Source organism: Saccopteryx leptura, chromosome 2 (genome assembly GCF_036850995.1).
Source record: "Saccopteryx leptura isolate mSacLep1 chromosome 2, mSacLep1_pri_phased_curated, whole genome shotgun sequence".
NCBI classification, from domain to species: Eukaryota; Metazoa; Chordata; class Mammalia; order Chiroptera; family Emballonuridae; genus Saccopteryx; species Saccopteryx leptura.
In genome coordinates, this window is record NC_089504.1 from 260,986,622 (window position 1) to 260,999,549 (window position 12,928).

At 49.2% G+C, this 12,928-nt stretch overlaps 1 protein-coding gene across 5 annotated transcripts in view; it reads right to left on the minus strand.

The window, feature by feature from the left end:
* The window catches only part of ASTN1 (astrotactin 1), a 295,307-nt gene that overhangs the window by 151,697 nt on the left and 130,682 nt on the right, over positions 1–12,928 (minus strand). For 2 of the 5 annotated variants that reach the window (XM_066361601.1, XM_066361599.1), the window contains exons 3-7: positions 8,999–9,392; positions 7,504–7,650; positions 6,291–6,443; positions 2,253–2,402; positions 1,090–1,281 (exon numbers count right to left, since the gene is read on the minus strand). In XM_066361601.1, coding sequence (XP_066217698.1) covers positions 1,090–1,281; positions 2,253–2,402; positions 6,291–6,443; positions 7,504–7,650; positions 8,999–9,392 — 1,036 coding nt within the window. The remainder of the gene's footprint in view (positions 1–1,089; positions 1,282–2,252; positions 2,403–6,290; positions 6,444–7,503; positions 7,651–8,998; positions 9,393–12,928) is intronic. The other 3 variants (XM_066361604.1, XM_066361603.1, XM_066361600.1) reach the window with 3 other exon arrangements.

Here is a 12,928-nt window from a genome sequence, read left to right on the forward strand (position 1 = left end):
CCGTTGGAGGGCCAGACTATATAAAAAAAACTATGAACAAATCCCTATGCACACTGCACATATCTTATTTTAAAAAAACAAAACGGGAACAAATACAATATTTAAAATAAAGAACAAGTAAATTTAAATCAACAAACTGACCAGTATTTCAATGGGAACTATGCTCCTCTCACTGACCACCAATGAAAGAGGTGCCCCTTCCGGAAGTGCGGCGGGGGCCGGATAAATGGCCTCAGGGGGCCGCATGTGGCCCGCAGGCCGTAGTTTGGGGACCCCTGGTGTAGGGTCTGATGGCTCTGAACTTGGACCCTGTCTCAGAGAAGCCCCAGCCCCATGTGATAACACAGCACCCTGAAAGATGTCTATATCCTTCAGCCCAACAATCCCTCATCCAAGATGTACTGGGAGAAAATAACTTCAAATGTGCCCTCTAGTCACGTGGAAGGGTATTCATTTTAGTAGCATTTACATAAATTAAAAATCTTAAGCACCCTAAATGTCAAATAATGAGAATTATTTAAATGAGCTTTAATATACACATACAATGGAATTCCAAATGGCCACTCAAAATTATGTTCTTGAGGATTATGTAATGTTCTGGAAAACCTAACGATAGAATAAGCGAAAAAGAGGTCATGAAAACTCTACCAGACTTAGTGTGCTTCTGAGCCTCTAAAAATCATGCCCAGATAAAAGATCGGAAGGGAGGACATTAAAATTTTAACATGATTTCTGCAGGAGATAGAATTATAGATGATTATCATTTTCTTCTATAAGCTTTTTCAGATTTTCCAAATTTTCTACAATAAAACATGCATAAAAAGTGTAGCCACAGAGGCTGATAACCCGACTGGACAGCAAACGGGCTGCGGAGGTCAGCCAAAACTGATCTGTCTGGCGTGGGGCTACAATGAGGACGCTCCCCAGGCTTCCGCCAGAAGATGACTCCACTTTTTAAGCCAACACACTCAGGGGCCCAACCGTGCTGGCAGCCTGCACAGTCTGGGCTCCCAGTCGCAGCGGGACAGTGGGGAGGGCTGCCTGCGTTTCGAGGGGGTGATTGCAAGAGGCATGATCTCTGACAGTTACCCGCTGCCCGGTGCTCCCGCCTACCAGTTTCAGGGTCGCATTGGTGTTCACAGGGGTCCAGGAGCCGCCGGGCACAGAGGTCCATGGCCCAGGGCCCACTGGAGTTCTGCTGAGAGAAGAGGACCACTTGGGCAGGGTTCAGCCAGTCACTGGCATCCAGCTGGCTCCCCTCGAGCAAGATGAAGCGGCTCCCTGCAGGGACAGAGAGAGGAGGCATGCCCCGTGTGCACACAACACACACACATGTGCATGAGTCAGGAACGCTCTGCAGATGAGCCCCAATCCCAGGCCATTCCTCCTCCTAGTCCTGGGCCAGCAATGAGCCCCCAGGGAAGGTACCAGCAGACTGAGGCTCAGCCACCCCTTGGACCTCCCACCACATGTCCTCTGCTGCCCTGCTCCATCTCATGTCTACCAGGGTGGAACTAAGGGGATAAAGGGACAGAACAGCTCTGTGGTGGCCATGGCACTGCTCCATCAGAGCCAGCCACAGGCACTGGCACCCATCCAGGAACAAGACCTGCAGCTGGCCCTCACTCGCTGTGAAATAGCAGGCCCTCTCGCACTGGGGACAGTCCCCACGTGTCTCCAGCTTTATAGCAACCAAGAAAACAGACACTAGCCAGTCAATTAGGTGCTCTGGGCTCGACTAGTTCCGGGGCTCTCAGGACCTGGATTGCTACCTCATTATATTTGGCTCCCCCTGGATTAAAGTAAATTATTGTTCTGGAGTTCTAGGCTTATAATAAGTTAGTACAATTAGGAATTTCTCACCAGGGCACACCTAACTGAGGCATGACTGGTTCTTACACACCTCAACTACTCCACTTCGCTTCTCTCCTTTCAAAAACTCCAAGAATCTCAGCATCTACCAGCCTGCCTCCAGTGTGCTCTGCATTTCTCTGCAATGATAGCGGCTTGCTGTAAACCAAGTGAAAAGGGGACACGCAGGTGGGCCCAAGGAAGAGATCTCCAGTTTCTTACCCTGCTTTTTGATTCTGTGTGTGGACAATCCAGTTTAGCCCGGAACCTTACTGATTTGTGTTTATCTGTCCTCACCTACCAGAATAGGTGACAGTGACCCCTGGCTTCTCCATACCCTCTCGCCCAACCGGAAACCTTCCCTCAATGGGGAGGAAGCCGCTTCTCAGAAGTGGGCTCACCATCAGCGATCAGGTGCTCGGGGACGTGCAGGGTGATCTTGACCACGAGAGGGCAGCTGACGTGAGAGGAGCACACAAGGCTGAGCACGCAGCTGGTGATGCTGATCAACATCAAGGTCGTCTTATTCACAGGACTTCGGGGAGAGCCCACTGGAAGCAAGACAAAAGCAAGACCCACGGCGGTCAAAATCTTCCCGCGCAAGGCCAACTTGGTCTTTTGCCGCCCGATCTAGCAAACGGGGAAGGCAGCTGGCAAACCCTGGCAGCAAATATGTGCAGCCACATGACCTCTGTGAATTCATCGTCATGGAACTGCCACTGGCTAGAGTCAGAGGGACTTGCCTGCTGGTGGACCTCAGGGTCAACCATGGTCAGTGGCATGCAAGTCATGTGCAATGTCCCTGGGCCAGGTTCACAGGAGAGATCATAAAGGAGCATGTTCTCTACGCACCAGGCTGAGCTCCAACCTCTTGCCCAAGGCAGACTCCCTGCACTTCCCACAGCTTTCCACAGAGGGCGCTCTCACAAATCAGCTCCTTCCCTTCCAAGGAATTTCCTGAACTTGAGCAGCTGCACCTACTCTATGGGTGGGAGTCCTTGCACCGTCCGGTCTAGAAGGAAACTGAGGAAAGTCCGCTAGGTGAGCAGAAAATGTTGTCGCACCAGAAGGCTCTCCCCAGACATTAGGATCAAGTCATAAATGAAAGCTATGAGAAAACACCAGAGCTGGGGATTAAGGAACACTCCCAGGGAGGTGGGGACAGCTATGTGAAGGGAGGTTTTTGGTGTGTTTTGTGTTTGTTTTTGGTTTGGGTGGAGACGATTTCACATACAGGCAGAACAGATGTGGGAAAGGGAGAAAGTAAGGCAAGTTGTCAACAAAATGTGTGGGTCCTTTGGGATTTGCTGTGGTCTGTGTTCATACTCATTATTGATAGAAAATATGGCAGTTATTATGTCTGGATCAAAGCACAGGTCCCGCTGAGGCCACAGCCCCGATGATAGCTCAATCTCTGGGCCCAGCAGAGCCTTTGGAAGTGCTGCCCTCAGGAACACAGGGAAGGGTTTTTGGTCCATAGCTGCACCATCTTTTATGGGGGCAGGTTCCCTGAGTGGGTGCACCAGGGGAGGTTGGGAGGCACAGAGGCCAGAGTGTGAGTCCTGTCCTCTGTCCCCAGCTACCTGGAGATATTCTACCCATGCAAGCGCCCTGTGAGAATGGAGTCTCTCTCCCCACACTTACAGATTTCGGCTCCTGCCCAGACCAGGCCTGGGCAGCAGAATTTCCACCAGAATGTCTGTCAAGTACTCGGATGGAAATCCGAGACCAGACTCTCTGCCATCCTTCACGCCCCACCCCCTCCCCATTTTCACTGCCCAGCGAACGGCACTGTCATCTCCCTGGTTTCATAAATGCCCATACTACCACATGGCCAACTCTTCTCTCCCCCCCCCCCTTCCCACCACCAAAGCCATGAAGCCATTTTCCATTCCGTGCCCAGACTTCCCCTGGCCTCCACTCTCTCTCTGCCTACTTATTCATCATCTCACACCGGGATGCCAGCAATAGCCACCCATCTGGCTTCCCTGCCTCAAGCTCCCTTCCCCTTAAATGTCCTCCATCCTGCCCTAAATAATCCTTCTTTAAAGCCTCCAGTGGCTCCCACTGATTGTCAGGTCCAAGTCCTGAGGCCCAGGCCACCAACTTCCCCCCGACCTCGCAGCCCCCTTTCCTAAGCGGGACCGCAAACCAGCGCTGTGAGCTCCATTCCAGCACACCACTCACTGCTCATGGACTAGACCGTCAGCGGTTATGCGTCCGTGACTCTGTGCAGGCTATTTCTTCCCCCGCAGAATGCCATTTTGTCACCTTGTCAGCCTGGTAGACACCTACTCTTCAAGTCTCAGTACAAACAGCAGCTCCCTGTAAACACTTGTCTGAAACCTTTCAGAAGGAATTCTCACTCATTCCTCGCCGTTCCTCTAGCCCGTGGTGCACCCCGCTGTGACAGCTCTCACCACGCAGTGTTATCCCTGTGAACGCGCCCTTGCCTCTGCTCTCCTGTGACTGCAGTAACTCGCTACGCATGTCCTTGTCTCGCTAGTGCGTCCACATTACCGACCCACCATCCAGCGCCTCTACCTGGCTTCAAACTTTCCGGTCATTCCCTACGGCCTCCAGAACCAAGTGCCAACTCGGTAACATGGCCCATGCATGGCCCTTTGCTAGCCAGCCTGTCTTCCAGCCCCATCCCCGCTAGGCATTCATAGCTGGGATTACAGCCGCCATATTGGAGTTCTTTAACTTGCTTAAAAACACCTGGTTCTTGTGTGCCTGTAAGGTTTTGTATGTACCATTCCCTCCACTGGCACGCCTTTACCCTACATTCTCCTCTTTCAATAAATTCTTCATATTGCATATAATCCAGCTGCATTATTTTCTCTCTATTTATTTTCCTTTTTGCCTCTGATTGCCGCCAGGTAGAATGAACTGTTCTCACCTCTGAGTATTCTTTCTCCTTTATTTATATTATTAAATGGAAATGTATCACTGTGCCATGTTTTCTTTTCTCCACCCCCATCACAAAGCCTGACCCACGGCAGGTAGGTTATAAAATTCCTTGCCGGCCTGATTGATGTATCCAGTTCAATTCAACAAATGCTTACAAACATCTATTATAGGCAAAATCTTCCACCAGGCACTTCCGAAAAATAAATTAGACATGCCCATCCCTAAGAAGCTTACAGTCTAGTTAATAGCAATAAATAGTTGACATACTAGGGGAGCTTGATATTTAAAAGGAACAGTTTTATGCTGCAGAGAAACTCACTGTAATTCATTACTATAGATTTTGTTAAACAGGATTTCATTGGAGCAGAACACGCCTTGCTACGGTGTGGCCTGGGTTGATGAGCCCGGTTGACAATTTGCTGTATATATAAATATGGGGTGAGGATCAGAGGGTCCACATTCTCACCCCAGGGATACTGGGGCATCAGACATTAAGCTGTCCTGAACCCCACTGATTTCTTGAGAAAAATGGTAGAAAGAAGTTTTGTACTAATGGTCGCAAAGCCTACAGAAACTGGAATTGAGGAATTCAAAGGGATTTTTCCAATCTCTGGGAAGAATGCCCTCAATATGAAAGGAATTCAGGTGCAGGCAGGAGGGGGCCAGCATGCAGTTGTATTTTGTGGGTACTGCTTGATTACTGGTTGGGGGAAATTCTACTGAGTATGATACAATGCGATGTCACTCAAATATCCTCCATTGTATTTCAAGGGGCCCCTGTCCAAAATTCTTTAAGACGGAATGTCATGAAAATCTGAGACTGCCCTGTGGTGAGTTCTAACAGCAACAACAAGGCAGATCTCAGTCCTTTGCCAGTCATCAAAAACCCACATTTTAATATAATTTAGTCCTGACAGTACTCCTATGGGTGAAGGATTGTTAACCCATTAAATAGGTGAGGAAACTGAGGCTCAGAGAAGGTGTTGTCCTTATCCAATATCACACAGCAAGTCAATGGTGAAACCAATCAGTGCTTGAACCCAGATCTCCCTATCTACATGCTGGTTTCTGGCCAAAGGTCATTCCTCAGGTGCCCTGCCCACCCCCTCAGTGCCTGACCCAACCCCAAGGCCAGTGTGGCTGGGTGAGCAAGGCTACACATCCTGCTCATGTTTTCACAGACAACACACTTCATCAACTTTACTTCCTGTCTCTAAACAGCAACATAGGACTCCCGAGGCTTCCAGAAGGAATTGAGAGTCCTCTGACCAAGAAATAGCCTTTCAAACAACTCGGAAACCTGTTTGAGAGTGCCATTATCTGGGAGAGATGATTCTCTGACACGCTCCACTCTGGGCTCTTCTTTCTTCCTTAGGACGGCACACCAACTGCGGTCCAAGGATCACACCCGCCCGCAGAAACTGGCTTTGGTGCACAGACCCCACCAGCTGACCCAGGACCTCTGAGCTCCACGCCCTCCCGTCCCCAGAGCCCCCCCCCCAACTCTGCCCCTCTTCCCTTCCTACCTCTACTGCGCCGCCGACTGCGTGAGGGGTCAGTGTAGAAGGTCAGCTGGGGGTCGTTTTCTGTCTCTGTGCCAGAATCCCCTTCGGGGTTCAGGAAGGCGGAGCCAGCTGGAACGAACAGGACCATGGCAAAGACAACATCTTCAGTCTTGTCTTCATGACACCAAATCATTGGGCAAGTTCAAGAGAAAAACCGATAAAAAATGAAAGCAGGATGGCTGACAATCTGGGAGGAGCAGCCATGGGGACTGGAGCTTCCTGAGACACAGATTTATTGGAGAGAGTGACTTTTATATGACAGCAGTCGCTGGAGCCCTACCTCCACCCAGCCACGCTCCTAACCAAGGAGGGCAGTTCCTGACAGCCACCTGCCGGACAGGACCATCACAGATGGTGGGTGGGACAGGAAGCAAGGGAGACTTCCCCCATTACAGGTCCCGATCCTTGCTGATATGAGGCTGGAATTATGTCTTAAGGGAGATACAACTATATGGCTTAATATCTACAGAATATTGGATTTTTTTCTGGTTCTAGAATTAATATGTATTCCATGTGAAAAAGAGAGAAAATAATAAAGAAAAATAAAAATATATATACATAAAGGGAACAACCCTGATGTCTTCTCTAAGTCCTTTAAATCAGAGCATAACTGTGTTAACATTTGATGTATTGATTCTTTGCCTTTTTGATACAAAAACAGATAAACGTTTTTTATTCTCCCCTTAAAGTGGTACCTTCTATTTTATAAACTCATTTTTTCCCCCATTTACTAGATGGGTGGGCAACTTCCCATATGAGCAAGGATAGAGCTCCATTATCACCATAAATGGCTGCACGGTCAGCCCCCGGACAGGAGACAGATGTCCAGGCGGTTAACTCGTTCCCTCCTTATGGATGCGGACACCATTTCCAATTTCCCTCTCCTTAAACAATGTGATGGGAGCCTTTCACTCCCACCTTTGCATATTTGTCCAATTATTTCCCAAGGATAAATTCTTGTTGATGAAATCACTTGGTTGTCAGGTTTGTATCTTTGAGGGGTTTTGTTTTTTTGTGTTTAGTCAGTAATCCTCAGCAGTCCTCCAGAAATACTGAGAAATTCTGTGCCCAAACACATCCCCTCTAGACGTGCATGCGAGTGGGGGGCGGGGTCCCGGGAGCCCTGCCTTCACTGAGCTGAGGCCCTGCACACCCCAACAGCAGACACGGGTACCTCTAGCTTTGTTGTTGATGCGCTTTCTCTGGCTGCTGGAGGTGTGCGAGAGCAGGGTGGCCTGCTGGTGGTTGGAGTCCACGGGGCTGGTGGCGATGATATTATCTTTGTACTTGTTCATCAACGACAGCTTGGCATTGTCACTGCCTGTGTCGGGAAAAGTCAGGGAAAGGACTTTGAGAGAAAAGGTCAAAGACAGTGAGAGCAGGGGAATCTGCATCAACCAAGAAAACAGAGTTTCACAGAATTCAAATAAGGAACCTTTAAAGTGAGAGGCTGGCAGAGCCTAAAATACTTTGGTGTCTAGGGGACCACAAAGTTTGGAGAGAAGTGAAGGAAAAGGGTTTCCAATGGAAGAATCCAATTCAACTCATTCTGTATGGACAGGGTCAACAAGCACGGCCCTTTGGCTAGAGACAGATGACAGAGTGCTTCCTTTGGTCAGCAAAGAGTTTTAATAGGAGGTGAATGTGAGTGCATTCAGACAGAACATGCCCTCTTATCACCGCAGTCTGCACTGGGCCCTATCGCCTGCCACCCAGCACATGCACATTTTTGTGCTATCTGCCTGCTCCTTGAGTGCATCTATTTGACTTTGTAACTTCTGAGTATCACCTGTGGGCTTAGCACTACACCAGGTGCAGTGCTAAGCCCTCTTAAGGATAGGCTCTCTTCTCGATAACAAGCAGAGTGGAAACCTATAGGGTGGGGTTTTCCTCTTTCAAGCCCACTGACAGCCCATATAAAGCAATATTCAGCATCAAAACGTCTTCAAAAATAAGAGCAGTTCTTTGAAGGACCACTGTCTTGGGGTTTTCTCTATGGGAAGTTGCTTATTCATAGAGAGTCAAGAGCAGGACAGGTCAACTACTGTAAAAGTACAGTTGTTAGCTCTCTGCATTTTGTTGACCCTGGTTTTGTTCAACCAGACTCCGTTCAAGTCTCCACCCTGTGTCTCATAGACACACAACGTGTCTAAGGTCAGACAGCCTGACTGCATTCCTTCATTCTCCTTGGAGAAGCACATCCCTATAAAGACTATAGAGACATGAGCAAATCAACACAGCTAACCCACCCCCAAACCAAAGTCTCTGGAGTTATAGAAAAGAATGAATACCTCCGTCCCCTCCACTTCAATGAAAAATTAAATTACCTAAACAAGCCCATACATACACAAGGACCATACACACATGTAGATCTTTCCTCCTATTTTCTTATTTCCCTAAGGATGGCTTGCTGTGGACCAAAAAAGGCTCTAACCCAGTCTTTGGACGCAAAGTGGAGGTGGGAGGGACCCAAATCATACTTGTTCTGCTTAGGTCCTATGCTAGAAAATGGTTCTCGTCAACTCAGGAAGAAGCTTACGCTTCTCGCCCACCTGGGAAAGGGCACCGGTGCATCCCAGTATGCGTGACTGCCAGCCACCAAATTAGAAAGCAGCTGCTCTGGACTCACTCCCTAGCTCCCCCGGACGAAGACCAACCAAGCCGCCCACCTGGTGTGAGGTCCATCCCGGGCTTCTCGTTGCAGCCCTGCAGGGAGTCCAGGGTACGAGTGACCTGGCTGGCGAAGTCCTCCCCTCCATTCATGCACTCCCTCTGCAGGTGGTGGCGCAGGTCAGTGATGTCGTACTCATAGCCATCAAGGATGGGCGTCTCCCGGATGCTCAGGGTGCCGCTGGAGTTGTGGCCCTGCACGCGGGCATTGCGCAGGCTCTCGCGCCCGTGCCCGCCGATCAGCACTGAGGGAATGTAGTGGATCTCGTTGGCCGCCTCGGCGCTGGCGCTCTTCTGGGGCTGGGGGACCCGGCGGCGCTTACACCAGCGGCGGCGAGTGTATAGGATCATCACCAGGCACAAGATGGACAGCAGCAGAGCGATCATGCCACCCTGGGAAGAGAGAGCAGCCGATGGAGGTCCCGGGGCCACGGTGAGCTCCTGCCTCAGAGAGGCACCGCCCCTCTGCTACCACCAGCTGTCACTCATTCACTCACTCACTCACTCGTTCGTTCGCTCATTCATGCAGGTGCAGGAAGCACTTGTATCACTCAGCAGCAAAGGGACCGTCTGCTGTGATCTGTGTTTGAGGTGCAATGAAAATGGAACTGGGATGACCAGTGCCTCATTTCAAGTGACTCACAGATGTTTCTGGCCTAGCAAACAAGTTGAACACAGAAGTCTATGCGATTGTGTGTATGTGTGTGTGTTTCAGCTGCAAAAATAAGAGAGAGGGTTAGTCTGTTAAGGCTAATCTGCTCCACAGAAAGCTGCTCTTAGGCCATTTTTTAGCCGCAGACGAGGATCTGGTCACCTCTTCTCTCACATCTTAAAAATCAATCATGTACAGATTTTAAGTCTGGTTCCACCAATGATCAGTGCGTCCTCTAAATTCAAAACTTCTGGTTTCCAATCTGTATGATAGAGAAGACACCCTCATCCTTGCTGAGAGGTGGGCAGGACTAAGGTAACTATGTCAGGTGCCCAACACAGGGTATATAGCACAGAATCAAGGCTGTCCTCAGCCTAGCCTTAAATCTCTCCACCAAGGTCACTGCCCCAGCTGGGAAACCCATGGACCAATCCAAAGAGAGGTTTATAGCAGGTGTGCAAAGGAATCTGCCCATGTGACCTGACTTTGGGTCACTACTGTGCTAGGAGGCAGCCTTCTCCCCCTACGCAGCCCCTTGCTCGCTACATCACAAGGGAAGAGACTGAGGCCCATGTCATGGAGTCAGGATGGCAGAGAGTTTTCTTCTGAACCTTCTTATGCTCCAAGGTCACCCCCTGAGGCCATCACTTAAAAGCCAGCAGAGCACTCAGTTTGTCAGGGGTGAGGATGCAGTGTTCAGCGAGACTGAACATGTCACCTGGACGTGCACCCAGAGCCAGGCTGGGGGGGGGGGGTCTGGCACGCCAGCTGCTGCTCAGTGCACAGAGGACATAAATCTTCCCACACACAACCTGCAGTCGCTCCCTTTATTTTGGTCCATAGCCCTCCAAACCTATTTCATTAGGTGAGGGTGTGCCAAACGGTTCTTCTCTCAGCCTTGGGCTTCAATCACGCCGCCCCAGCGTACAGGCGAGAGATGAAACCCACACAAGGCTGGGAAAGGTTATTCCCCCAAACTTATTAGAGGGACTTTCTCCAGCCTCGCAATAATGTCTCGGATTTATAAAGTTCCCGTAAATCTTTTCACTTACCCTCCCTCTCCTTCCATCACCGCGAGCACAGGAGCATGCGCGCGCACACACACACGTACACAAACACACAAACCTATATAGCAAACACACACAAGATGTTGATACTTTCTCACAGGCAGCACAGAGGAGCTAAGAAGCAACAGAGCTGCCAAGTGACAGGTCATGTCAGTTGGCTTGTTGGGGACAAACAACTAGCCTCCAGGTTTTCAAACTTCTCTTTGACCTGGTGACATCCCTTGTGCTTGTACAGAGAAGCCATTAAACACAAGGCTGCTCAGGTTACAGCTGGAGTGAGTCCACAGCCATGTTTTCGGGATCCAGGCTAAGTGCCACCACCCCTGCTGTCCACCCTTCATCCTGACAGCCCTGCAGACAAGCGCACAGAGCACCTGGGGAGCCTCGAAGCTGCCACCACCGAGCCCAGAGCCCCTGCGGAGCCTCGAAGCTGCCATCACTGAACCCAGCCCCAGTCTGCTGAGATGGAATGCTTGAGCCCAACCCAACAGGTCTGCAGCAGACCCTGTGCCTCAGAGGCAGACCCGTATCCTTTCCTTCACCCCCAATGGAAACTGCAACAATAGGTAATTAAGCCACACAGGAAGAAAAACTTCCCGAGTGAGGAAAGTTGTCAGACATTGCATTAGGCGGGTGAAAGCAAGAGGTAATTTTATTCCCGAAGGAGCTGTGAACGCGGCATCAACATCTGTCTCCAAGGGTTGGCTTAAACGCCACCTTTCCTGCTCACGCTGAGGTCTCAGAAGTCCCCTCCACTCGTCCCCCGATTCTCCTTCCAGATGCCCACTGCAGGGCTAGGGTAGGACCCAGTCACAGTTCTCTCCTAACACTACGCAGGAATAAAATGAGAACTCTTGTCCATTAGGGGGTTTTACTGTGTATCCGACAGGAGTTCTAAATGCTCCATGCATTTTAAGAAGTAGTTAAACTATTTTACTAGTTTATATGTTCCACACTTTATATTTAAAAAGGCTAAGGCAGAGAGGTAAAAAAAGAACTTCCCAAGGTCACACAGAGTATGAATAGGACTGAAACGGGAACAAAAACGACACCCACTTCAGAGCCTACATACTTAGCCCTGAGGCCACAGTCACCCCGAATGAGCTTAGCTCCCTGGAGACCTGCACCTGGGCATCTCTGACACAAACCCTAAGGGGACAAAGTAGGAGAGTGTGTGGGTGATTCCTCCTCGGCCCATCCTCGCTTCTCCAAGGAAAATGAGACGCTATTCAAAGTGCCCATCTAGCTGACCATGGGTCCAATGAGCACTGCCATAAACACATGTCCTGTACTGAGCACCCATCAAGAGTCCCACCCATGAACAGCAGGTTGTGAGAAGATATCACTCACATGTCAAGGTCTCTGCTAGTAAGACCGTGCATTGCACATTGCTACGTGCCTGGAGGACACCATTAGCCCTCAATTTAGTTGAACCTCAACAAAGAAATCTGTGTTCTGGCTCAACTGTGAAACTCATGAAAATCTCCAGGTTTGACCCCTTCTTTTCTGATGAAAAAAATAATAATAATAATACCAAGAGAGATTACAAAACTAGACGACACCAAGCTGGTCCTGGACCAGACTCTTGTCCACTGCTCTTTTGTGGTACCATTTTTGGTAAGTTAATATAAAATTCCCTCTACCATGAGTGGTCCCCAGACACTCAGGAATGGTTTGTTTGTTTTGTAAAAAACATGTTGACTTAAAGGGAACTAGAACACAAGTTTTTGTTTGGCTTAAGCCAGCATATTTAGCACCTCCAATCTTGCTTCAGCAACACATATCCTCTGCTTAGAGTCTGTGACTCCTGATGGCCTCAACTCTTTAACAATCAGTTACCAGTAATGAATTCCGGACATCAAGGGGAAGTTAGCACAGGCCTTGGAGGAAGGATTCTCAGGTACCTAAATGACGTTGTGGGATAGTTTTCTCTGCTTCTGTAACTTAAATTGGTGGCAAGTGTCACAACACTGAGATGACGTACAGATTGTGGATCATTATGTTAATAAAAATACAGGAATGGGCATAAGTTGCTCTACAGTTGTTTGTATGGGAAAACACATGAGGTAATGATATAACAATGTTATTAACTGCGTGTCACGTACTTACCCCTGTAAACTTACTTTTGCCAACCCCTGGATGCATAATGCTGTTTCACATTATTATATAATTTAATCATCACATCTTATAATAATAATTTGTAAAAAATC